At 41.1% G+C, this 27,341-nt stretch overlaps 1 protein-coding gene across 1 annotated transcript; it reads left to right on the top strand.

Annotated features, from left to right (window-relative positions):
* The first annotated feature begins 134 nt into the window (after positions 1 to 134).
* On the top strand, positions 135 to 26,951 carry GFPT2 (glutamine-fructose-6-phosphate transaminase 2). Its single transcript, XM_081851432.1, has 19 exons — positions 135 to 284; positions 9,205 to 9,312; positions 9,814 to 9,912; positions 11,172 to 11,297; positions 11,761 to 11,819; positions 12,169 to 12,303; positions 13,072 to 13,133; positions 13,368 to 13,447; positions 13,777 to 13,894; positions 14,305 to 14,468; positions 16,310 to 16,405; positions 16,518 to 16,615; positions 18,147 to 18,267; positions 20,608 to 20,765; positions 21,173 to 21,287; positions 21,937 to 22,064; positions 22,829 to 22,996; positions 24,589 to 24,750; positions 25,921 to 26,951. Exons 1-19 carry the CDS (start codon positions 278 to 280, stop codon positions 25,963 to 25,965), a joined length of 2,049 nt encoding a protein of 682 aa, XP_081707558.1. The 5' UTR covers positions 135 to 277; the 3' UTR covers positions 25,966 to 26,951.
* Positions 26,952 to 27,341: the final 390 nt, after the last annotated feature.

Here is a 27,341-nt window from a genome sequence, read left to right as displayed (position 1 = left end):
CGTCTGCGCTCGGCCCCACAGGAGAGGGCGACGGCCAGAAGCGGGGACCCCCCGCCTCCCTCCCCACCCCCCCCCCCACGGCGCTGAACTCCCTTCTTGCGCGTTCAGCCAATGAACCCGCCGAGGGGGCTGGTCCAAGGCACGTTATAAAAGGGGCCGGCGGAGGAGCGAGGCGTTGCTGCACTCGGCGTGCTTTGCTGGTACCCGGCGGGAGACGGCGAGAGGAAAGGAGGGTTTCTGGCGCGAGCGAGCGCGGGCGGACGAGCGAGCATCGGCCATGTGCGGTGAGTGAGGGAGCGAGCCCCGGAGGCTGCTTTGTTGCGCTTCTAGATGCGGAGCGCGAGGGAGCCCAGGCATCGTGGAAAAGGGCTGCGGGCAGATCCACTCGGAGAGGTGGGGGGGGGGACACTTTGCAAAGGGAGACTTGGCATGCCTTACTGCTGTTCTAAAACCATACAGAGGGGCTTTCCATTTTTGCGGGGAGGGGGACCTGTGTAGATTTTGTGGAAGCAGAACCGTATTATTTTCTAGGGAGTCAGAAAGGGGAATGAACTGAAAAGCTGACCCCGCCTCCCCCCAGAAAGAGATGCTTAGCGCTTCCTTTCCCAGTCAAGTCCCCCCACCCCCGCCATCCGGATGCTTTTATTGCTGTGCCCTCTGCTTCCTCCGGGTAGCCATTGAGCTGCAAGGCGACCGTAGTAGCAGTGTGCTCTGCCCTGGCTTCCCTCCTCCGGAGGTTTTGTTTGTTTGCTTATGGAGGAGTTTAACGCTCCCATGCTCTTTATGAGAGCAAAGCCGAGCTGTTAAACTTAGCTCTCTCAGCAAAGGGGGACAAGAGGAACTTTCTCTCTCTCTCTCTCTCCCTCCCCCTCCCTCTCCCCCAATCTTGGCCCTTTAAATGCTCCAGGTACAGTAACTGAAATTCCAGATAGACTTGCAAAATGTATTTTTAATTGACATTAATGTCCTTTCGTGCAAATGTTTCTGAGCAATAGTTTCCCTTGCATTGGTAACAGTTAGCGTCTCCTTCCTACTTGGAAGAAAATCTGAACAAGTCATAAAAAGAGGTTTTCTGGTCGAAGATGCTGAGCTCTCCTACATGGTTAAAATGTATTTTGAGGGCTTTCTTTCAGTGGGACACTGGCAGACAGCAACATTTGAAATGTTCAGTTCATGCCCCCCTGTAACAAGCAAGTAAAGACGTGGGGAGATCTTGGCGCCACAAAGCAAAGACCAAAGGATTGCCATTTAAAGGCTCATGAAATCACATGGCCAGGAACTTTCCCTTCCTGGATTGTCCTGTGTTCATGGTAAATGGGTCATCTGACTCGGTACAGCTTGGGCACAAGTCACTTTTGTGCATCACTGTTTAACCAGTGCTAGGAAACATGGAATTGCACCTTTCAGACAATAGCCTTCCTTAGTCAAATGTTTTTAAAAAGAATGTTCATTCTATGTGCATGGGTGGTGGCACACGGCCAGTGGCGTAGCGTGGCGGGTGCAGGGGGGGCTGGCCGCACCGGGCGCAACATCGGGGGGCGCGCTCGCCGCCTCCGGAGTTGCCGAAGAGCCTCGGGCTCAGGCTGTAGCAGAGCCCCATGTCTCGCGGAGCCGACGAGCTGTGCGCGCGTCCGGGCTGAAGGCGTCCGGCAGGCAGCGGCTCTCAGCGCTCGCCGCAGTCCCCGTGCGTTGAGGGTGCGCCAGGCAGCCCCTCCTCACAGCAGCTGCTGGGCCATGTTGCATTTTCCTCGCCTCTCTGCCCTCCTCCTCCTCCGGGCAAGCGGTGTCGTTTGGGCGGCAGCGCCAGCGGCAACTCGCCTCAGATCACCTGACACGGACCCATCGCCGTGGCTACCTTACCATAAATACCCCAGCCCAGGCAGCAGCAAGAAGAAGCTGGCAGTGACAGCAGGTTAGGGGTTAGGGGCGCAAATTACTTGCCTCGCCCCGGGTGCTGACAACCCACGCTACGCTGCTGCACACGGCCCCTGTTTACAAGAACAGAGCCCTCTGCATATATGGTCTCTTGTATTCATTTAGCCTGGGAGGGAGGAGGAGGAGCCTGCTACCATTATGCTCCCCCCCATCATGCGCATTCATCAGATACACTTTTGAACATCTGAAAATGGCTAAACTGTTGGCGTGATAGCAGCATAATCCTGATAAAAGGGCCTAGCCATATGCAGAATGGCTATATATGAGCAGATCTCTAAAACTGTGCCTGCAATTCCTATAATATAATTGCTGTTTCAGAACATCTGAGCAAATGAGAATTGCTTTGGGGTAATTACCCTTAAAAGAAACAAAATCTAAGGATGCTGAAGATATGTTAAGTAAAAAGGAATGGGATACATCAATAGGTATGGAATAAATACCCAAGCCTATGTCTGAGAATTGAATTGGACATTATTAATTCCAAAGCTGAAAGGAGATGGCCTGTTTGAGATTTGTACATTCAGAACAGGAAATCACCCACCGTTGCAGTCAAAGCAATGTGTTATCTTTGAAAGGTGGTCAAGAAGTGCCTTATTTTATCAGTATAAGAAGATTCTGTTGCACCTGAATTTCATTTAGCGACCCTTCTGCGCTAAAGAAGATCTTATCAGGAATGACCCATATTACCCGTGGTTAACAATTCAAGATTTTGTAACTAGAAATTGAAATAATACTAAATACTAAAAGCAACACATCTGTGGTTGTAGAGCAGGAAACGGGGATATTACACTGTTCAACTAAGTTTTAACTAAGGAGTGGTATAGCTGACTCAGTGTGAAGTAACAACAAGTATGTGATTTCAGTGCACTCAGCCTTTCTAACACCCTTCACTGCTGCCATAGCAACCAGGCAATTTTGGTGATGCAAAATGAATATGTAAATAAGAACACTGTTCCAAAAATGTCACTGGAAGTGGGGAGTGAAAGATTCCTGCTTGTAGCTGAAACTCCTTTAAAATACTCTTGGCGAAGAAGTTTTAAAAACATAATTATTTTTCAAAAGAAAAATTCAAAACATATAATACATTAAAATGTCATATATTTTAAAAACTTTTAGCAGAGGTTGACAACCTTGTTCAGTCCTGAGAACACAGCTGTAGCTTGCTTGCTTTTGGCGATGTTGCTTCTTCCATTGTATATTATTATTATTTATTATTATTATATATTGAATTCATATACTGCCCTATACCCACAGGTCTCAGGGCGGTTCATGGGATAAAATCACAATATAAAAAACACAAATTATATAATCAAAATAAAAACAAGAACAACCCAATAACCCCCTCTCCCCAAAAAATAATAATCAGAGAGGTAAAATAGAATTTTAAACAGAGAAAATAGGCATCCATCAGGTATCATCTAGGAGTAGATTAAAATATCAGTTTAACTGTCTTTCAAATCAAAACATTTTAGCCATTGCAGCCATTCAGAGAAGCTCTTTTAGTACCAAGCCAGATTGGACATGGCGGATTTTTGTGACAATCTCTTGTGGAAGACTTAAACATGAGCTCCATGAAATAAAGGGGAAATGAGAAAAAAATCTGACTGTGGATCCCTTTTTTAAAGACTTACCTGCAGATTCTCTAAACCAGTGTTTTTACAGGTGGTTCTTTCAAGGCTGACCTTTGCCAAGCTTTTGCCATGCTGGCTGGGGCTGATAGGGATAGTAGTCCAAAACATGTGGAGGGCACCAAGTTGGTGAAACCTGATCTTGGAAGATGTTTCTGTGAAGTTTTCAAATGGGGGTTGAAGGCAGCAGCCTGCCCCTTTGGCTTGCCCTCCAGCATCTGAAATCCAAGCAGATATGAGAAACCTACGAATGTCCAGGTGTAGGACTCCAACTTTTGCCAGAAGGACCAGTAATTAGGGAACATGGGAGTGGGCTTCAGTATCATCTGGAGGGCTATGGGTTTCGCATCTCTGTTCTGAAGGTACAGTGGTGCCCCACAAGACGAACGCCTCGCAAGACGGAAAACCCGCTAGACGAAAGGGTTTTCCGTTTTGGAGGCGCTTCGCAAAACAAATTTCCCTATGGGCTTGCTTCGCAAGACGAAATGTCTTGCGAGTTCCTGCGGGTTTTTTCCCCTTTTCCCTCCCTTTTCCTAAGCCGCTAAGCCACTTATCAGCTGATCCGCTGATAAGCCGCTTATCAGCTGATCCGCTAAAAGCCGCTAAACCGCTAATAGCGCTAATCCGCTAAGCTGTCAATGGGCTTGCTTTGCAAGACGAAAAAACGGCTATATGAAGAGCCTCACGGAACGGATTAATTTCGTCTTGCGAGGCACCACTGTAATGCCTCTGAACATGAGGGTTCTCTGTAGCAGTAATACTAATGACTGTCGAGAGAATGTGAGTAACGACTTTTTAAAAGCTATTTAACTGGATTAAAGCTTAGGGTTCAGTAACATGCCTGGAAATGGTGCACAGCTGCAACTGAAGTATTGGGGACTAATCAGTTTGTCAAATTAACTCCATGATAATACAAAACTGGAAGGGACGCAGGTGGTGCTGTGGGTTAAACCACAGAGCCTAGGACTTGCCAGTCAGAAGGTCAGCGGTTCAAATCCCTGCGACGGGGTGAGCTCCCGTTGCTCGGACCCTGCTCCTGCCAACCGTCAAAGTGCAAGTAGATAAATAGGTACCGCTCCGGCGGGAAGGTAAACGGCGTTTCTGTGCGCTACTCTGGTTCGCCAGAAGCGGCTTAGTCATGTTGGCCGCATGACCTGGAAGCTGTAGGCCGGCTCCCTCGGCCTATAGAGCGAGATGAGCACCGCAACCCCAGGGTCGGCCACAACTGGACCTAATGGTCTGGGGTCCCTTTACCTTTACTAATACAAAACTGCAGTTCTGAGATTATAGAATGGCAGGAAGACATCAGTACACTTGAAGATGGACTATTTTCTAGGAAGCTCAGAGATACAACTAGCTAGAGTGGGAGCGTAATCAAATAGAATTACTGCTGCAGAATACCATTCCCAGTGTAGAAGATAAATGGTAGGTCTATAATGCTCTAAGGCAGTACATAGTTAAAAGCTGAAGGAGTGGAGTGTTGACTCATTCGTCTCCAACTATGAGACACCCCTATCTTGATCCTGGTAAACTTACAAGTACTGACGTTTCTGGAGGAATTTCCCCACTGGAAAACTCTCAATGACCCTTTCTTTACCCACCAGTTGCATTCCTCAAAGAGGAAGCAAGAATTTCAAAGCCTTGATGAGAGATAAAAGGGAGCCGTTTTAAACAAAGATGAGCTTGTGCAACTTCTAGCTGACTCTGCTTGAAGAAGTGTGCATGCACATAAAAGCTCATACCAGTAACTAACTTAGTTGGTCTCTAAGGTGCTACTGGAAGGAATTTTTATTTTATTTTATTTTTTATTTTGCTTGAACTTCAGTTTTTTAAGTGCCAGCACAAAGCATGAAGTCTCTTTCCCTCACCTGCCTTTGTAACTTGAGTCTTTTCCTGTACAGAATTCCTTCTGTGCGACCCTTTAAAAGCAACCTGATTCTTTTCAGTTTTTCTTCAATCAAACCAAATGATTAAGTCAGCTGTAAGTAGGAGTACTTAATGTCATCTGTTATCTCCTGCCTGATAAAGACAACAGCATGCTGAAGGCTGTAACTTGAAGCTGTGCTTTTGGGAGCTTTGGCTGGGAAGTAGGGTCTAAGAAGAAAATAAGTGAGGATAATGAGGTCAAAAGGGAAATGGTCTAGTTAACAATAACAGGTTTATTGTACAACTCAGTAAAACTCAAAACATCATTCTGTGGTTGTTTTCTATAGCTCTGTCCACATAAGCTTGTGCCACATTTTGTTTGTCTCCAAGTTGCTGCAAGACACATCACTGTTTTTGCTATCACCGATGTATACTTGAAAAAATAATCATTCAGTTTCAAGCTCCCCCCCGCCCCGCTAATGCTGCCACTCATAAAAGGTAATAGCAGTAGCAATAAATGAAACTTAAAACTGTATTTGCAGTTTGTGCTAGAAGCTCAGGCCAAAAACAAACTTACGTTTTGTTTTATTTTAAAAATAATTATGATGGAACAACAACAGATTCTTCAGTTTCAGGAAATGAAGAGGTCTGGTTCAGATTTTGTAACGTTTGTGACACATTGTAGCAATACTTATTTTTAAAAAGGCAAATACAGTGGTACCTCGGGTTAAGTACTTAATTCGTTCTGGAGGTCCGTACTTAACCTGAAACTGTTCTTAACCTGAAGCACCGCTTTAGCCAATGGGGCCTCCTGCTGCTGCCGCGCCGCTGCTGCACGATTTCTGTTCTTATCCTGAAGCAAAGTTCTTAACCCGAGGTATTATTTCTGGGTTAGCAGAGTCTGTAACCTGAAGCATATGTAATCCGAGGTACCACAGTACTTATTTTTGCTTCTCTAAAAACTCTATATCACCTACTGAAGTTCAGGTTCCTGCCTGATCACTACCAAATTCATACTGACTTGCTCTAAAATATAGGCTATTTCTAAACGGCTCCTAATGCCCTCACAGTGTCCAGCTGAGCAGCACAAAAACCCAATTAGAAGAGAGAGGACAATCTGTTTGTGGAAGGAAGTATGTGAGAAGGGGAATGAGTTTAACAAATAGTAGAGGGTTTGGCCACAGTCTAGCATGGAGTTAAGAATATGCAAGCCCATTGACATTTAATGGTATTAACTCTGTGCTGGGAATTTTTGGCCTCCTGTGTGTGTGAAAGTGAGCAGTTAATAAGTTAATGGAAGGCACAATAGAATGTGTGTGTTTGAAAGGAAAATCTTTCCCATGACCCAAAGAATCTGTAATATATTCCTTGGCAGCCCAGGCTCTGCTATCATTTTCAGTGAAGTCTCTAGTGGCTTCTGAGTCTCCTGGTATGCATGAATAGTAGCAGTGCTAGAGTTCTGTATAAACAAGGAACCTTTACCAAACACAGAACACTGGCTGCATTGTGGACAGATCCCTCAAAAGAGGCCTTCCCTGAAGTGATAATACACATAAAGACATGATGCCTTAATGCAGGAAATCTGACAGGTCTTGAAATATACATGCTGTAAAGCACTGGTTCAGAAAGCAGCAAAAGGGTCATTTCTTTTTTTTAAAATGAGGATATGCAGAAATGTTTAAAACACTTCTCTGGAAAAGTAGCAGAGAATTTGAGTTGAGCACATGGAAAAAATGTTAATAGCCATAAATTTAACAGACTTTCTTGCTGCCTCGGGGCAACTTTTTAATGTTACTATTTGCAGGCAAGAGTTATAACTGATATGTTTTAACAGAAAACCAGACAAAAACACAAGTCTTCAATACATTGGGCTGGGGGTTGTTATGTAACAGGCTTTGTGAAATCCCAGTTATATTCTAAAACGTTTTCCTTTTTAGGTCTGTTGTAAAAATATCAGCTTTGCACATCTTCTTTTGAGGGGTGGGAAATTGCTGACTAACTTTTGCTCCAAAAGTACAAATCCTTCTTGGTGTCAGATAATACATATTTGACATGACGTGTGTAGTTTCAGATGTGGATACTAAATGATACAGTTTCTCATTTATACTTATTTGTTTATTTATAATTTCATTTTATGTACAGTACCAAAGGGGGGGGGGAATAAACCATAACAAAACTGATTACAAACAGAAGTTTTCAGGTACATAATCAATTATATGCTTGCCCAGATCTCTTGTAGCCAATCTGTAAGATATCTCCAAAGGAGTACCAACATTGGAAAGATTGCATACCAGGGATGAAGAATAAAAATGGAAAAGAAAAGTGGGAAAAGATCAGTGTAACTAATACATCTCACATTCTGAAGGGATGTTTGAATAAATTAGGGCTGGGACTTCAGACCAGTTGAAATTATTTTGTCAACTGACTTGTCAGATATTGTCAAATAATTGTCAACTGTTTGTAAAGCATTAATTTTATTTGGCCAAGAAAAAAGGTACAAAGCTGTGGCTTAAGGGAATGCTGTAGGGAAGGGAAATTGGCTTTTAGTTACAGCACCTACCAATCTGAAGTAGCAAAGAGCAGCAAAAAAGGATCCAGCTTTGACCCCCACCTGTTCCCAAAATGCTGCTGGCTATTGGCTATTACCTGTTTACCAACAAAGGTCCGTACAGTTAAAGCCATGGTTTTCCCAGTAGTGATGTATGGAAGTGAGAGCTGGACCATAAAGAAGGCTGATCGCCGAAGAATTGATGCTTTTGAATTATGGTGCTGGAGGAGACTCTTGAGAGTCCCATGGACTGCAAGAAGATCAAACGTATCCATTCTTAAGGAAATCAGCCCTGAGTGCTCACTGGAAGGACAGATCGTGAAGCTGAGGCTCCAATACTTTGGCCACCTCATGAGAAGAGAAGACTCCCTGGAAAAGACCCTGATGTTGGGAAAGATTGAGGGCACAAGGAGAAGGGGACGACAGAGGACGAGATGGTTGGACAGTCTTCTCGAAGCTACAAACATGAGTCTGACCAAACTGTGGGAGGCAGTGGAAGACAGGAGTGCCTGGCGTGCTCTGGTCCATGGGGTCACGAAGAATCGGACATGACTAAACGACTAAACAACATTGGCAGTAGGGTGCTGTTGGTGGTTTTTTCTACCTACCCTCTGTTTGAGTAGGTGGGCACCTCATCCAAACCCTCTCCGGCATGGCTTATTTGAGGATTGGGATTGTCTGTTAAGCATCAACCTGTTTAATATGATGCTAATTACAAAACAAATTAGTTTAACTGTTAAGCATGAAACTGTTCCCTGGCCATGGTAACAAATGACAATACAGTATAATATGCAGTAAGTGTTTTTGGCTTCATGAAATATTTGACCATGATCAAATAGTGGTTGGTCAATTTATTGTTCAGTTGACAGTAATTTGATCAGTCAGTTGACTAGTGTGCCAATCATAAAGCAACCCGTTAATTGGCGTCCTAACCTGGGAATGTCACTCAGATTAAATTAAATCCTTGATACTGACTAAAATTGTGCAACACTTGATGAATTATTGGATTGGGTTGCCCCATTCTAAAGGTTGTTGCTTAACTACATAACAAACTTCATCTGAGTAACAAAACAAAGCCCCAAACCTCTATAGTGACAGAATTAAGCCTTGTAGGATTTGTTGTAAAATGTAGTACTTCACGTTTATAAGACTTTATATTTGCTTCTGACTATGTTGTGTAAACTATTAAAGTACCTGCTTATCATTCTTCTTTTCAATACCCAATAGGAATCTTTGCATATCTGAACTACAGGGTGCCTCGGACCAGGAAGGAGATATTTGAAACTCTCATAAAAGGGCTACAGAGACTAGAATACAGGGGATATGACTCTGCAGGTATGTGAACAATCCTGTTGTGCAGAATTTCCACAGCAGTGGCCAAGTTGGTCTCATACTGTAAGAAGAACAAAAGAATCTTGTGGCACCTTAAATGCTAATAAATTTATTATGGCATAAGCTTTTGTGGACTCTGGTTCAGTTCATCAGATGCATAAAATGACATCTTAGCTGGCAGGTACATAAAGGAGAAGATTTTAAGGTGGGAGTTGAATGGCAATGAGATGCAGATATAGCCATCAATGATAATTAGATCTTGGCAGTACAATCCAAACATCCTTACATTGGGCTGCTTATTTTATTTTAGTAGGTAGAGGTATTCTGCCACCCAGTGCCCTCATGAAATTGTGCTGCTTTTAAATCATTTGGGGCTTGTCTAAAAGTACGATGAGCAATAAAAATGCTTTACCTCAACACCAGTTGCCTAAACATTCATCTGGCTTTGTAAGCAATTGTATGTGTTAACTAAGACTGTACAATAAGTTGTGTTCTGTATTTCAGGTGTTGCAATTGATGGGAATGATAATGAAGATAAGGAAAGGTACATTAAATTGGTCAAGAAAAGAGGAAAAGTGAAGGCTCTTGATGAGGAGCTGCAAAGTGAGTAGAAAGGGTGGGATTCAACTAACAAATCCACTAACAACCAGCACAAGGGTGAGGTTCCCCACCTCTAAGCTAGCATATCAATTGCTCTTCTTTGTGGACTGTGGTGGTTTGTGTATCAGGCATGTCTAAAGTCCATTTCGGGGAACTAATCCGGCCCCCATGGCAGTACAGTGGTATCTAGGGTTACGAACTTAATTTGTTCTCGAGGTCTGTTTTTTAACTGCTCTTAACCTGAGGTACCACTTTAGCTAATAGTGCTAATAGAAATTTCTATTAGCACTTTTCTAATAGCACTCATTGCTCTAATAGCAATTTCTATTAGCACTCATCTTGAGGTAAAGTTTTTAACCTGAGGTGTCTGTAACCCGAGGTACCACTGCATATGTCCTGGGGTAAAATCCTAAGAAAAGCTCAGCAACTTCAATCAATCCTAAAAAAAGCTCAACAACTTTGGTCGGCTCTCATGCATCAAATCTGGCACTCTTTGAAAAAAGCTGGGGCACCCATGATGTATATGATGTCATCAGAACTCTCTCCTATTGGGAGAGAGTGGAGGAATGGTTGTTAAAATGACTGGATTTAGCTGAGATGGTGAAATCGACATTTTTAATCCGGGGAATATCATTGCCAGCATTTACTAAAGATTGGAAACTTCTTACAGGCTTTGTGCATGAAAAAGAAAAAGAACTTAATGATATCAGGGTTTGAGGATTGAAGATAATAATGTTGGTTTATAGAAGGTGGATTTTCTTGGAGTGAATGTGTTGAATAATTCTCCCAAATAGCTGACATATTAAGAATTGGAAGTTCTCTTTTTTATTGTTTTATTTTTCTTTCCCTCTTTTTCCTCCCTTCATCTCTCTCCCTCCCCAATTCTTCTCTCTAGTTCTGTTGGGTATTTTTATTTAGATTAGCTTTTTAGGCTTGATGAAAAGGTAGCCAATATTAATCTTTGTATTTTTTGTGTGCAAATTTCAAGAAAATTAATTCATTTTAAAAAAGAACTCTCTCTCTCCTGTTGGTACTGATTAAATAAATGCAGCCAATATAATATGGACAGCCCAGTTTCAAGTGGTTTATTGAAAGTATAGAAGCAAATACTTTCCACACAGTTTAGAATTTACAAATTGTCTCTCTTTCTATAATTAAATATAAAGTTAAGACTCTGTTAGTTACATAATTTTATGACTATAATTTGAGTTAAAAGTTGTTGGGATTGATTTGTGTGTTTATGGGTTTGATTTTGTATACAGAACAAGATGGTCTAGACTTAAAGGCTGACTTCGAGACACATTTTGGTATTGCTCACACTCGCTGGGCAACCCATGGAGCACCAAATGCAGTGAACAGTCACCCACAACGATCAGATAAAAGTAACGGTAGGTATCCTCTAAAAAAATCTGGAGTTGCACCAGAGTAGAAATTCCCAGAAACAACTTTTGAAACCAGTAGACTGAAATGAATTGTTTGTACATATTAGATAAGGTTGGTGATTACATCAGATATTTTTTCTTCTTACACAAAGGAATGTTGTGGTTTTGCAAAGGTGCAACTCCAAAGAGTCATGAAATTAGGGAATCTGAAGCAGCTGAGGCTAGAATGTCAGGATTCCATTCACAAATCAGATTGGAATTCCTACAAAACCACTTAACACACTGTGTTTTCATTACCAAAAATCTAGTGGCAGCAGCCCGACACAGTCACTGAAAGAGGAAAATAACGTAAAGCACTTTGCCGATTTAAAATGCTATTGAGAAAAGGTTCCAACTTTAAATCTTTGATTGAATTAAGCTGTTATGGATTAGCTCATCTCTTTTTTGTGTGTTTTCCTATTTCTTTCAGAATTTGTCGTTATCCATAATGGGATCATTACAAATTACAAAGACCTAAGGAAGTTTTTGGTAAGCTGAAAACAACTGGATGTCTCAAAATGTGTGTGTGCCATTTCAGCTCTGTGGCCTGGTTAGCTTTTGCTCTATGGCCTGGTTCTCACGATGCACTAAGCCAAACCTTGGCTTAATGAAACCATTTGTACCTAGTTTAGTGGGGCTTATGATCAGGCAAGTGTTTATAGGATTGCAGTCTAAATGAAGTTTCTCTGTGTGATTTTTGATAGGTAGTAGGAATGATGATAATTAGGATTGAAACCGTAGATGACACTTGATATGTTGTATGCAGTCTTAAAATCCTGATGGTAGCACACAGATCTAAACATTTTCTTTAAAAAACAACAACAACACTCTATTCCAGGAGACCAAAGGTTACGAGTTTGAATCTGAAACAGATACTGAAGCCATTCCAAAGCTGATCAAATATGTGTATGACAACCGGGAGTCTGAAGACATAAGTTTTTCTGTCTTGGTTGAGAGAGTCATTCATCAGCTGGTGAGTGGGAAATTTTCTCTATTTCCTATAATAAATAATGTTTAAGACAATATGAAACTACTTTTCACATATGAAGTTAAAATGTGGAAATAACTACTCAGTTTTGTTCCATTGGGAAAACTTTAAAGAATTCTTTCAATTCCATGTTTTATTTTGCTTTTGTTTTTAATAAAAATACCATCTTGTTACATACCTGCCCTGTGCCTGCTGGTTAAGAGTGAGGTGCAAACCCAGAAGAAATAGAGGAAACTGTAGTATTTCTGAGCACAATGATTTTCTTTTCCTTCAGAAATATCAAACTGCAATACCCAGAGCACAATCTTGCCATTTACCATCTCTTGTCTTCCTCCTCTATAGTTCTCAGATGAAAAGTTATTGCACCAGTTAAAAGATTTCTAAACTTCCTTGTTAGTTTAATAGCCCTGGGACCATAGATCCCATGCTGATTGTGTACAGTGAAGGTACATTTTCTTCCATAATTGTCTGGGACAGTTCATTCCTTCCTCTCTGTTTACTCAATATTTACTCTAACCTGACTAAATTTAATGGGGCTACGTGTGTTTAGCATTGCTGACTTCTGCATTTTTGACCTCATTTTGTGATAATCTTTTGTTTTTGACAATTCCTTGATGCAGAATGACCAAAGATTCATTTTTTCTCAAAGGGTCATTAGAGATAATAAGACAAGATCTTACTCTGTGTGTAACTATCATCCATGTCATCCTTTCCCCTCCCACACCTACTAATGTTTAATTTCCCCCCTCCCAGGAAGGAGCTTTTGCACTGGTTTTCAAAAGTATCCACTACCCAGGGGAAGCTATTGCTACCAGGTTAGTAAAAGTATTTAGTGTCCATTACTGTGTAATAGAAGCTGAGGATATATGTAAACCTCTGTGGTTTATTATACTTGATAGTTTTTAGAGGGTTTTTGCATTTGGTGGGGTCCATATTAATAGACAAGCACACAGGAAAGGTTTCTAGTAGATATTTTTTGTTTGAAACATTCAGTTTATCCTTAATAAAAGTAATATAACTAATTTACCTGTTGTTTCATTATTTGACAGGAGGGGGAGTCCACTACTTATTGGAGTTCGAAGTGAATCTAAGCTTTCCACTGAACAAATCCCTGTCCTATACAGAACCTGTAAGTTATTAAAGCATTATAACCATACAGATCTTGCTTTTGTTACAGAATTGTTGAGGAAGTGAGTTCATTAAACACACACAGAAATGCTCATGTTACTAGAAACCCCACAGGTAGACATTTAGGGCAGTGAAATATTTGGTTTAGCATCCCCAAATCTATTCTGAAGCATTGAGTGGAAACCCAGGCCATATTTAGGGGGCAGATTGTGGGGAAGAGGGAGGAAGAACCTTGCTAAACCTGTTTTAAAATCATGTAATCATGTATTTCAACTTGATCTAGATAATGAATCAATCTTCACAGTTGTGTGTGTGTTTTTTAATTGGCAGGCAACATTGAAAATGTAAAGAATCGATGCAAAACACGAATGAAAAGACTAGATAGTTCTACCTGCCTTCATGCTGTTGGAGATAAAGCGGTTGAGTTTTTCTTTGCTTCAGATGCAAGGTAACTGAAAAATATGTGTGATCTATGTTAGCAGGATCAGTTTAGTTATTTACCCTACCTTTGTAATTCAATGGGAAAATGTAAATCAGTGGGACAGGCTGCTGCTGGCTGCAGTTTCTAATCCAGGCATGGCTAACCTGTAACCCTTCAGACATTGCTTCTTGAATACACTTCCCACCATCTCTGGCATTGGCCATGCTGGCCGGAGCTGACATTGTGAATGTGAGAGCCTTTCTAGAATTTGGCTACCAAATACTCATTTGGTGTTGCAACTTTCCCATCTTTGTGTTGTGACCAAGACGTGGGGAGTGCATAATCCAAGCTCCTTTTTACTTGCACATGCAAGTAGAACAAATTTAAATTATATTGGAGATTCTGTAACTTAGCTGATTTTGCATTCTTGTTTGTAGTGCTATAATTGAACACACCAACAGAGTAATCTTTCTAGAAGACGATGACATTGCAGCAGTGGCTGAAGGGAAGCTTTCTATTCATCGGCTAGAACGTTGCGCTAGCGATGACCCATCTCGGATCATACAGACTTTGCAGATGGAACTGCAGCAAATCATGAAAGGTAAGGGCGGCTGAACAATCTTGCTGGTCCAAGGGCATATGAAGAAAACATTTATCCATTAGAAACCAGGTGCCTTTCTGGTCAAACCTTAGCCACAGGAACAGTGCTGGAGATGGGCAGGGAGGAAAAAAGAAAGACATTTTAAAAATAATGACAATAATGATACTTCAATATCATTTCTAGAAGCTGGTGTTTCCCCAGAACAGTAAACTGGTCCTGCTGATATTTGAGGCATCAAGTGTACTTCTACAGTGGTGCCTCGCAAGACGAAATTAATTCGTTCCGCAAGTTTTTTCTTCTTGCGAGTTTTTCGTCTTGCGAAGCACGGTTTCCCATAGGAATGCATTGAAAATAAATTAATGCGTTCCTATGGAAACCGCTTGCCAGGCTGGCGGTGCGGAGAAGGGCTTTTCTCCCCACCGCAAGCCTTCAGGACAGGTACGGGAACAGAGGGGAAGGCGCGCAGCGCTTCTCCTCTGTTCCCGGGGCTTGCGGTGGGAGGAGGGTTTTTCCTCCCCACCGCCAACATTCAGAACAGCATTCTGAATGTTGGTGGTGGGAAGGAAAACCCTCCTCCCACCGCAAGTCTTCAGGACAGCCATCCGAAGGCTGGCGCGGGGAGAAGGTCTCTCCGCCCCACCGCCAGCCTTCGGAGCAGCCTTCCGAAACCTGGCGGCGGGAGGTCTCTCCGCCCCACCGCCAGCCTTCGGAGCAGCCTTCCGAAGGCTGCCGGTGGGGCGGAGAGACCTCCTCCCGCCGCCAGCCTTCGGAGCAGCCTTCCGAAGGCTGCCGGTGGGGCGGAGAGACCTCCTCCCGCCGCCAGCCTTCGGAGCAGCCTTCCGAAGTTCTGCCAGTGGGGCGGAGAGACCTCCTCCTGCCGCCAGCCTTCGGAGGAGGTCCGAGGACAGTGGGGAAGACGCGCTGCGCTTCCTCGCTGTCCCGGAGATTTCCCTATGGGCTTTCGTCTTGCGAAGGAAGCCCATAGGGAAATTCGTTTTGCGAAGCGCCTCCAAAACGGAAAACCCTTTCGTCTAGCGGGTTTTCCGTCTTGCGAGGCGTTCGTCTTGCGGGGCACCACTGTATAAAGAAAATTTCTCAGTTTAACGGTTAATAAAAACAAAGAAAATTAGTATGATGTTGTTTGAAACATGTAAAGCATCTGAGCAATGAACAGTAAATAAACATAGGCAGAAAAGTCAGTAGCTGGCAGATGCGAGTGTGAACAAGGTGGCTTTTTAATAGGCAGCAAGTTATCAGTTTCACTTGCACCTAGCAGATGTGCCTAAGGAAACACATTCTGCAACCTGGGTGATTAGAATGACATGACAGAGATGTGCTACGTCACCAAAGAAGTTAAAGCTTCTGTTAATATTTCCATTTGTGCTTGCGACATCTCCTTCACAAGGGCTAGAAATCTGGAGATGCAGAGCTCTGCCCCCACCCCCAGTCTGCTGGCAGGAGCACAGTTTAGGTGGAGAGGAAGTAGAAAAGCCAGTGGAGTCTTAGCACAGTGCATGGAGGCATTTCCACACGTGTCTTGTTCATGGAGGCAGTTGATCCATAGCCCTCTGCCTCACCCTAATGTCCTTCAGCCACCAAACCAGAAGAACTTCATCTTTAATTAAGCTTAGTTATTGTTTAGGAGAATTTAATATTTATAACGAAGTGAATTCCCATAACCCCTTCTGCATTCTTTGCCCAATCTTTCGCTAGCGACAGTTTTGACTTTTGTTGAAATTGCTGCTCTGTGCTTGGCTACTCTTGCTGCAAATTCAAGTCTCATTTGAACAGTAATAAGAAAGGCAGTCTGAAACTTAACTAGTCATGTTTTATAAAAACAGGGAACTTCAGTGCTTTCATGCAAAAGGAAATATTTGAACAACCGGAGTCTGTTTTCAATACCATGAGAGGAAGAGTGAACTTTGAGAGCAACACAGGTAACATGGGGGAATTTTTTATTCCACTCAACATTGCCACTACTTTTTTTTTTTTAAGCAACCTACTCTGAACTAAAGATATCTCCTTGTTTCTGTTTCATGGAAACTACAGTTCTTTTAGGTGGCTTGAAGGACCATTTGAAAGAAATCAGAAGATGCAGACGATTAATAATCATTGGTTGCGGAACCAGTTTTCATGCTGCAGTGGCTGTAAGTTCAATATACTCTTGAACATGTAAGAAAGATAATGGAAACGTATGGCTACAGGGATTTTACTTTTCTATTCTTATTTTGCTTTTATTTATAAAAGGTTTATTGATCAGTTTTCACAAAGTGGTGCTCAATAAAAATACATTGGACCTGCATAAATATACCATAACAAACCCAGTTGTGATAAGCAGCGCTTACTTGACCTCGGGTTCCCTGTGTTGCTGCTGCATTCCAGGGCAGAAGCTGTGAAAGACCTTTAGGGGTGGCCTTGCTGTACCCTGTGTTTCCTGCTTGGTTAGAGATAGAATACAGCCTCCAGTCAACAAGACTTGCTGGTAGAGGATGGCTGGGTAAAGAGCCTGTGGGCAGACAACACAGACCACTTCCCCTCCCTGCGAAGTGACTTGATAAGGCATATCAGAAACAGCTGGGATGAGGGACAGCCTTGAGCCTCAGAACTCCTTATTACTCAGGAAGAAAACATAGCGGATAGAGTGGTGGGTGGAGTCCTAGCTAAGACAAGCAGTGAGAAAATGCTTGGTGGTGGGCAGTGTGAGAGAGGTGTAGGGCTGCAGGCTAAGCTTAAGTGATGTCCTGGCTGAGAAGCTGACTGAAAAGAGGCTGAAGGGACCTGGGGAGCTTCAAACAGTGCCTGAAGTGCACTGACATGGACCTCATAGATTAGCAGGGATGGGCTTTGATAATATGGCACCCTGAGCGAGGACAAAATTTGGCCTCTCTCCCATCCCCCCAAATTATTTCTTATTTTCACAATAATTCCTTTTGGTACAGTTGCTTTTTTAATGGATCTTCTTGGTAGGTACCTGGATAAATATAATTGTTGTTGTTGTTGTTGTTGTTATTTTGCTCTCCCTCGGCTCATGGGAAACTACCCACACAACCTTAAATCCAGCACTGGAGTAGACCCTCCTTTGTCAGCCCACAGGGAGGTGGGGTGGTTCTGGAAGAGCAATAAGTTATTCCCCCCTCCCATTATGCTGCTCTACCCCACTGCCTGCTTGCTACTTTAAAAAATAATAGACAGGTTAACAAGGCAGAAAAAGAGAGAGTGTTCAGTAGATGCCTTGGTAAGAAAGAATGCCTTTAATTGCTGACAGAAGCATGCCACCAAAGATGCTCACCATATCTTTAAATAAATATAAATACATACATAAATAAAATAAAATAATAACCATCCATTATCTAACATACCCTACAAAAATAAGAAGAGTTTTGCTGGATCGGATCAAAAGCTCATCTAATCCAGCATCCTTTTCTTACAGTGGCCAGCATTTACCACAAGTGGGATGTAAATGCAACAGCACTCTCCTCACTTGTGATCTCGGCAAATATAGTTTATTTCTGCACAAGAAATGCATTGTGCATATGCTGTATAACCTTACAGAATAGCTATTCATTTTAGAAATACTAGAAATAATCCATTGATCTAAAGCTACTTTAAGGATAATTTTAAGTGTGCTTTATTTTGTTAAGACTGAAGTTTGCTCTACTATCTTTATGTTGGTTACAGACCCGTCAAGTTTTGGAGGAACTAACTGAGTTACCTGTGATGGTGGAACTTGCCAGTGATTTTCTGGATCGGAATACCCCTGTCTTTAGAGACGATGTGTGCTTTTTCATCAGTCAGTCTGGTGAGCTTTAATCTATGCTGTATGTTAATCTTGGCAAAGTTTTTTATTTGGTTTTCAGATCTATCATGAGCTGGTGACAGCTTCAGAGCCAGTCTGGAGTAGGTTTTTTACACTCTCAAGTGAGATCAGGCATACTTGATTTCATCCTGAGTCTATGGCCCAGCCCCTTTCTCCATACCTAGGTGATAGATTCCTGGCTACATTTTTGAATGCTTTTTACTAGCTGAGCTTTGTATGTCAATTGCTACAAGCATATCACAGTAGAAATATGAAATAACATTCTATGACTATTCTAATTCGCTTTATGTGTTAAAAGGGAAATAGCATTCCTATGTCAAGGCTGTAAGATTTCTCTGTTGATCATGTACTGCAAAGGAAAAAGCAGGCTTTTCAGAGTTTGTAAAGGATGTAATAAGCAGAGTGTATCTGGTGAGGCAATTAGATAACAGTGTAGATAAGTTAGGCCAGAACCCTCCTTTATTAACTAAAGAACCACTTGGCAGCAGAGTGACACTATACCTCAAGTTATCTCTTAACAGTGAGAGGCAAAAGAACTGGTGCCAAATAGAGAGAGGAATCTTAAATGCTTCTTTTGTGGTATAGCAGGAGAGCATAGAGCAGAGGTGGGGAATGTGTAGCCCTCCCATTGTTGCTGGGCTTCATTACCCCTAATAATAATAATAATAATAATAATAATAATAATTTATTTGTACCCTGCCCATCTGATTGGGTTGCCCCATTGGCCATACCGACTGGGGCTGGCAAGAATAGTAGTCCCACAACATCTGGAGGGTGACAGGTTTTCAACCAGAGAGGAATGCTGCTTCTGAGGAAGAAAAACACTATCAAAATGTATTAGGCTTTCTCAGTCCAGTGAGTTTTCATTTGGCACTAACTTCAGGTTTGCCTCTTTTTGTCCCTGTGCTATTTTTGCTGTGGTGTTTTTCTTTTTGTTGCTGCTAACAATGGACAATGGGGCTTACACAATGATAATATTCCAGGAAATAGAAGATACAGTATAAGCAAACATTAGTCACTCCCAATTACTCCATTCTTTTTATTTAAGTTTACATTTTAAGTATCTCATCAACCTAATTAGAACAAAGTTGTCCTAAAGGATGCACATTTTCTGTCAGGCAACACTCAGGTTGAGGTCAAAGGGAGAGCATGTAAATTGCTACGAGTGTTTTCAGGATAGAGGAACAAAGGCTGATGTGTAGACTTCAAGGCTCTTCTGTCAAGATGGGCACAACATAAGTATGAAATAGCTAAATTAGACCTAATAATGAAGCTTCGTTTTAATATAGTAAATCTGGGCATGAATAAGGATAATGGTTTTCGGTTCGCTACAGGTGCCAGTTAGCAATTGCTTGGATCACCAATTACTGTTGCTGTGAATAATAACGGTGATAATTTAAGATTGAATTGAATTTTCACAGTCTGTGTGTCTTCATTTCCTTGCTGTTTGACTCCTCTTTTTACAATTTCCTGCCATTATCTTCCTGCCAATTTAAGATAATTATGCATCTGATAAAGTGGACTCTGGTCCACAAGGGCTTATGCGAAATGAAAATGTGTTCATTTCCTTTAAGGTACTACAAGTCTCTTTGTTGCAATCTAAGCATGTAATCTGCAAAATTTTGTAGATGAAACCTAAAGGTACCATGAACCAGTCTGAAAGGGTCAAGGAGGACTAAAGTACATTCTCATTCTGTCGTCTGATCTGGTGCATTTGATTTGGACAATTAATCCAAATGGCTATTGATACATTTTTTAACAACCCTCTTTTCCTCCAAGTAGCTCAGCTTGGTATACACTGTTCTACCCCCAGCCCAAATTTATCCTCAAAAGATGACATAGGGTGTGTTAGGCAGACTGACAGTGACTGTTCCAAAGTCACTCAGGGTGGGGATTTGAATTTCAGTCTTCCTAGTATGACATTCCAGCTTACTACACTGCACTATTTTTCCTATGGCTCCAGAGCTTAGATGCCTGGTGTCGGAGGGATTTTCCTCTGGCTTTCAACAATGCACCAGCAGCTGGGTGGATGGGCGGGAGAAGTTCTTAAAAAGCAAGCTGGAGGAGAGCCTGAAGATCATAGTGCTCAGCTTGTATTTAAAACATTGCTTCATATTCTGAACCAAGAAACTACAAATTGTGTCAATATCACCAATTCAGAAGGGGTGAAACAGTGTGGAAATGCCAGTCCACCAGGATCTTCTATGAATGGGTTATACATTTCTAGCCATACAACCTTTTCAAGTCAATCTCTTCTGACTTTATATGATAGGTTAATAATTCTGCTGCAATTCTGAATGTCAATATGTTCTTTTATTGAAGGGGAAACTGCTGATACATTGATGGCTTTGCGGTACTGTAAGGATCGCCGAGCTTTGACAGTTGGAATTACAAATACTGTTGGAAGCTCAATATCCAGGGACACAGACTGTGGTGTGCATATCAATGCTGGGCCTGAGATTGGGGTGGCAAGCACAAAGGTAACTGATATGTACTGTCATTGGTGAGGTTTTTTCTTTGACCAAATCATAGGCCTAGACATTTTTGCATAGACTGCCAGAATAATAGCCTTGCATGGTGCTAGAGCACCAGGCTTTATGACACTGTAGGATGCTGCCATGTCAGACCACTGATGGGTTCATCTATCTCAGTATTGTCAGCACTGATTGGAAGTGGTTCTCTAGGGTTTCAGTCAGAGTATTTTGCAGCTCTACTTAGAGATGTCAGGAATTGAACCTGGGAACTTCTCAGTGTAAAACATGTTATCTGCCACCAACCTATAGCCCTTCCCACTCCATCGTAATGTAAGAAATTATTTTGCTGAGGCAGGTAGTTTAGGGAGCAAACATGAAGCAAGCCAAATTAATGTCTTTTTAAAAATCTTCAGGCATATACCAGCCAGTTCATCTCTCTTGTAATGTTTGGTCTGATGATGTCAGAAGACAGAATTTCCTTGCAAAACAGAAGACAAGAAATCATAAGCGGTCTGAAGTCATTACCTGGTATGCATGTTTTTACTGTTCAAAAATATATATATATAGAGAGAGAGAGAGAGAGAGATATAGATATAGATATAGATATATGGGAATGCTAAAATTCAAGAATATGTGGGCCATTTCAAACGGGATATGTAGAACGTATTTCAGATTATTATGTGAGTAAGGAATATCCATAGCTTTTATTTTTTTTAATTAAGTTAACCATTTTTAATCCAACTTTATATTTTGATGTGTTCATATTTTACTGTCCTAGCTCCAGTTTGTACTGTATTGAGTTCAGAACCTTCAGGGAATAAATAACAATTGAGAAAACAGTTTAGAGATAAAATGGAATAGCCTCTTGTTTAATGTCTCAAATCAAACCCCAAATTGATTTTAAAATCATCCTCTGTATTTGCAGATGTGTTTAAAAGCTATTGAGTGTTCAGCATAGGGACTGACTGAAAATAATTTTCCATATCTTTATTCAAAATGGCCCTGTGTATCTTTTTTTTTCTTTTAAAGGAGCAAAACACTGTGCTTTGCTAGTAAATAAAATTAAAGTTGATCAATCTGAATTCATGCAATCCTGGCCACATCTTCTGTTTTACTACTTTTGAAATGGTGGGCTTTGTAATACCGTAAATAATTATTGGTTTTAACCTGTTGGCAGAGATGATCAAGGAAGTACTGACCTTGGATGAGAAGATACATGATCTGGCACTTGAACTATATAAACAGCGATCACTTTTGGTTATGGGTCGTGGCTACAACTATGCCACTTGCTTGGAAGGTGCATTGGTATGAATTCTTAATCTCAGTTTTATTTGTGATATTTTTCCTGTTCTTTGTTTGGCATAATTGGATGTTGTTTGTTTTTATTGTTTTACCTGGAATACTTGCCTGTATTTTACCCCAACCCGAGATCAGCAGATGGGCAATTTAGGAATATGTTAAATAAGTACATAATTAAATATGGTTACATCTGTAAGTAAAACATTTTTGCATACATTAGGTTTTTGCATATATAAAGCCTTCCAAGGACAGAAAGAGTCCTTCCTCCCATGGAAGGCAAAGTCTGGATCCAACCGATTAAAATTTCTTCTTTTCGGGGGGGGGGGGGATTGCATATCTGATGGGTTTTGTTTCAAAAAACTCTTAAGAGCTGTGTTACTGAACAAAGAGGTGTAGATGTTTCACTTTTTTCTCATTTTGAGCTCAGTACAGCAGCTTCCGTTAATTAAATCAAGACTTGTGTGCAGGAAACCTCAAACAACATACTTTGAACTGAATGAAGATGGCGTTTATGATCTTAGATTTAAGGCATCTCTGATCTTCCTGTTTTGCATATGGCCATGGGAACCATACGTGTACATAGGTCAGGATCCAAAGAACCACATAACTTGTGAAATGTTGCCTGTGGGACTTAGGGCACAATGAAAGTGTCTTTTGGATTCCAACATCTGTCAGTTTTGCCTACTTGCACTTAATTATTTTTGAACGTAATAAATGCTTTTTTATTATCCCAGTGCTTTGGTTGTGATCTTGTTCCATTTGCTTTGCAGAAAATCAAGGAGATTACATATATGCACTCTGAAGGCATTCTGGCTGGGGAATTGAAGCATGGGCCCTTGGCTCTTATAGATAAGCAGATGCCAGTTATCATGATCATTATGAAAGATCCCTGTTTCACAAAGTGCCAGAATGCTCTACAGCAGGTCACTGCTCGCCAGGTAAATTGCCTAGTAAGCATGTCACTTTTAGGACTAGATCGCTTGTGCATTTCCTGCAAAATTATCATTATGAAGGGTAGTCATAGGCAAGAGAAAGTAGAACTGTGAGGTCAGAAAGGGCAACCAAAATAGCCATAGGGATGGAGCCTTCCCATTCACAATAAACTTAATCTGTCATGGATGCTTTAGCTGAGATTCCTGCATTGCAGGGGACTGGACAATATGACCCTTGGGGTCCCTTCAAACTCCATGATTCTATATGTATGGTTTGGAGGACATGGAAAGAGATTTCCTTTCCCCCCTTATCTCAGTAACTCTAGAACTTGGAATCATTTAATGAAATAGATTGGGTGTAGAGATTAAGGACAGACAAAAGCAACCAGTCTTCACACTATTCACAAATTATGGAATTGCTGTCAAATGATACAGTGATAACCACTACATAAAAAAGGTAAAGGATCCCTGACAGTTAAGTCCAGTCGCAGGCGACTCTGGGGTTGCGGCGCTCATCTCGCTTTACAGGCCAAGGGAGGCAGCGTTTGTCCGCAGACAGCTTTCCGGGTCATGTGGCCAGCATGACTAAGCCGCGTCTGGCGAAACCAGAGCAGCGCATGGAAACACCGTTTACCTTCCCACCGAAGCGGTACCTATTTACATACTTGCACTTTGACGTGCTTTCAAACTGCTGGGTTGGCAGGAACTGGGACCGAACAATGGGAGCTCACCCCATCGCGGGGATTCAAGCTGCTGACCTTCTGATTGGAAAGCCCAAGAGGCACAGTGGTTTAGACCACAGCGCTACCCACATCCCATAACCACTACATTAGGTATCTTTAATTAGCCATTAGAACTAGAGTGAACAAAGTTTTGGATATAAGATGAGGTGGAAACTGTCTCTCAGCAGCTGTTGCTCCTCTGGACATTTTCAGCCTAGGGAAGCATGTGCTCAGAAGACACTGCTGCAAGCATATTATGCTGGAACTAGGAAAATACATTTCATGTTCTTAGGTTGTACATAACATTTGGTTTGATTTGATTAACATTTGGTTTGGTTTGCACACATTTCAATTTTCCCAAGGCCTTTTATTTATTTATTTAGTATTTTTCTGTAAAGAAAGGGAGAAAGTAGGGATTTTTTTTAATGGCCCATCCCATGGGTTTGGAAATGTTACATCATCAGTAAATCTATGGAATGTTTTTTCCAGTAGAGGTTTGGCACTTGTCTTCCATACTAACTTGTCTGCATAAGCTTCAAGGCATAACAATTAAAATACACGGAGTGGGTAATAGTTAGCAGGTGTTCTGCGATGTTAGTTCTTACATGGTTTTTATTGTGTATATATAATTATTGTGAAAGACTTCAGTATTTTTTATGAAATTTGTTTATTTAATTTATAAAAATATTTATATACCGTTGTATTATAAAATATATACCACCGTGGTTTACAGAGATATGCAAAATGGCTTTCAACTTAAAACTTAGCTCAGTTGACATTAATTGCTGCATGTTGGCAAAATGTCTGAAATGCGCAGCAAAATATAGATGAAATGAAAATGTAACCTTGAATCAACTTTGATTTCTTGCTTTGCAGGGCCGCCCTGTTATATTGTGTTCTAGAGAAGACACAGAGAGCTCAAAATTTGCTTACAAAACTATTGAGCTTCCACAGACCGTTGATTGCCTGCAAGGAGTTTTGAGTGTTATCCCTCTACAGCTGCTTTCATTCCACCTGGCTGTTCTCAGAGGATATGATGTAAGTTACTTCTATATTTAGGCACTCCAATTAAAGCACTTAAACAAACACACTTGGACACTTCCCCTGTTTCTTCAGACTTGAAACAAGAATGATTACATAGAATTTAAACAAAGACCTAGTTGTGCTCTCTTAAGATGGAAATTCAGTGCAAATCAAATTTAATTTACTTTTACCCTGCAACATAAGCTCCAAATACTAAAAGCGTAGAAAACAAGTTTACACAATTACAAAAATAGTTTTGGAGCGCATGCCATTTTTCTTGACATGCACATTCCCATTATCCAAGCTATAAGGAGTGGTTTGCAGCAGATGCCTGTGCGCCATGCCACCCTCCCCTTTGCCTTGCCCCACCCCTCTCAATGAGTGGCAGTGAGCAACTCAGCAGCTGGGAAGCAAGCATTCTGGCTCTGCCCCCGGGTGAGCTGCTGCTGCTGCTACACAACACTGATGTCAGTCACTGATAGGATACAAAGGTGCTCCACCTTCAAAGTTTAGGTGGATGCTAAATGAAGAAAGGGTCCTGTCAGTTTTGTTGTTCTGACCATGGGATGCCATACCCAAGGATTGTCTGGTGCCAAAACTCCATTGCCAGTGAATACTTTCATTTTATGCATAATGCATAATCTGTTTTAATTGCTGTTGCTGGCTTGTTTTTTAACCTTCTATTGTTTCTCTAACATTTGTTTTAATTTTCGTGCCTTGGGAGTTTTACAACTGGGGCATATTTGCTTTTAAATCACAGGTTAACAGTGTACACAATCAATTACACTACACAGTTTCAATGTAATCTCTCTCAGTTTTCATACATTTTCTCACATTTTGATGATAATTTTGCTAGATTATCTATAGGGACGATCCATAGCCGGAAAGGTCAGAAGGAAAGTAGGGAAAGAAGCAGAGACCCAGGGTTATGGTTCAAATACGGTAGTAGAGAGAATACAGAAGGGAGAAGTGGTCAAGGGAAAGTGGTCAGGCAAAGCCAGCTGGGAAGGGATGCAGCTATCTGTGGTTGTATTTCCATATACATTCTCAGAATTTGGGGAGGAATACAGCTAGTATGGTGATTATTATTTTTAGTCTGTTTTACTGAGTGATGCACATGAATTTCTTAAATGAAAAAGCCTCCTATAAATTGAATTGAGGATAATTTTCTTTTCTTTTCCCCAGGTGGATTTTCCAAGGAATTTGGCAAAATCTGTGACTGTGGAATAAGCATTGCACAGTAGAATATTTGTTACCCATAATCCAAAATTGAATTTCTGTCAGTGAGACTTTAGCAGACTGTTTTGATGATGCTGATTCTACAAAGCAAAGTAAACATAATTCTGTTTACTTCAGTGGGGTTTGGGGCTGTGGAAACCACAAACCAGTACAATGGATCTGTTGCTAACTGGAAAGTATTTGGGAATGTTTTGTTATTTTTTAATGTGATCTTTAATGTGCCTTTAAATATTTGTTACTTGCCTTGCACCTAAGTGCTCTTGCCACATTGCTGAAATAATAAAATTGCCAAAGAAAGGAAGAAAAAGCATTGTTTACAAATGGTTAATGAACAGTTTTTCTATTTCTACGACTGTGCAATATATGTATATAACTTTTGAGTTACTGTGAATAAGTCAACACTATACATGCAGCCTGAATCCATATATGTTTACTCAGAAGTAAGTCCCTCTGAAATCAGTAGGATTTATTCCTTGGTTTATATGCATAGGAGTGCTGCCTTAGTTCTAAATACAAAGTATTTATATATACACAAATGTATAGCATTTAAGTTATTTTTAGTATGTTGGTTGCCTGTAGTAGTGGGCTGATTTTACTAATTGTGTACTAATTGTGTTCTTTTACTGTTTGTGCTTTGTATTTTTAACTGGAATTCTCTTTCCTATTATATTAACCTTTCCTATTTACTGTTATGGGATTGTATCTGTATTTCCACAGATCCTTTCATCTATCTACACTTTACAACTTCTGCACTATTGTGAATTAAAGTTTCTTAAACATCATTCAGATTTAGTTGTGTTTTGCTGAAAATTTCCTTTTGACAAAATACCATTTACTTGAGCCAAATTATTTTCATGTTCTTGAATAGTATTGTTTAACCATAGTAAGCTATTGGCTGTTGTGTGAGCTCAGTATGTTTATATTTAACTATTGTACAACCAAACGCTATGCAATTAAAGAGACTATTGACTGCAAAATGTTCTTGACTGGGTTTTCTGATTCTTTTCTACAACCTTTATTTATAAAAGCCAGTCTCCAACATTCCATCACTCTCTCAAAATTTTGTAATACTCTTAAGAGAACTCAATCCCATAACCCAGAATGTGGAGCTCTGTAGAGAGGACAGGGCCTGATATTCAGTGGTAGGGTGTAGGTTATGGTGTGAGGGGGAAAGAAGTGATTTATTTGAGGATATTGTGCTGGTCCTCCAATAAAATTGACTGGTAGTTTTAGAACAGACGAAAGTATTTCTTCAGACAATGAAAAATTAATTGATGGAATTCACTGGCACTAGAGGAGATAATAGCTACTAGTTTTCATAGCTTTAAAAGTATATTAGACACATCTCACAGAGGACAAGTCTATCA

This window comes from Podarcis erhardii (genome assembly GCF_964252035.2).
Source record: "Podarcis erhardii genome assembly, chromosome: 2".
NCBI lineage: Eukaryota > Metazoa > Chordata > Lepidosauria > Squamata > Lacertidae > Podarcis > Podarcis erhardii.
Note: the sequence above shows the minus strand (reverse complement) of the source record. Positions and strands in the feature narration are given on the sequence as shown.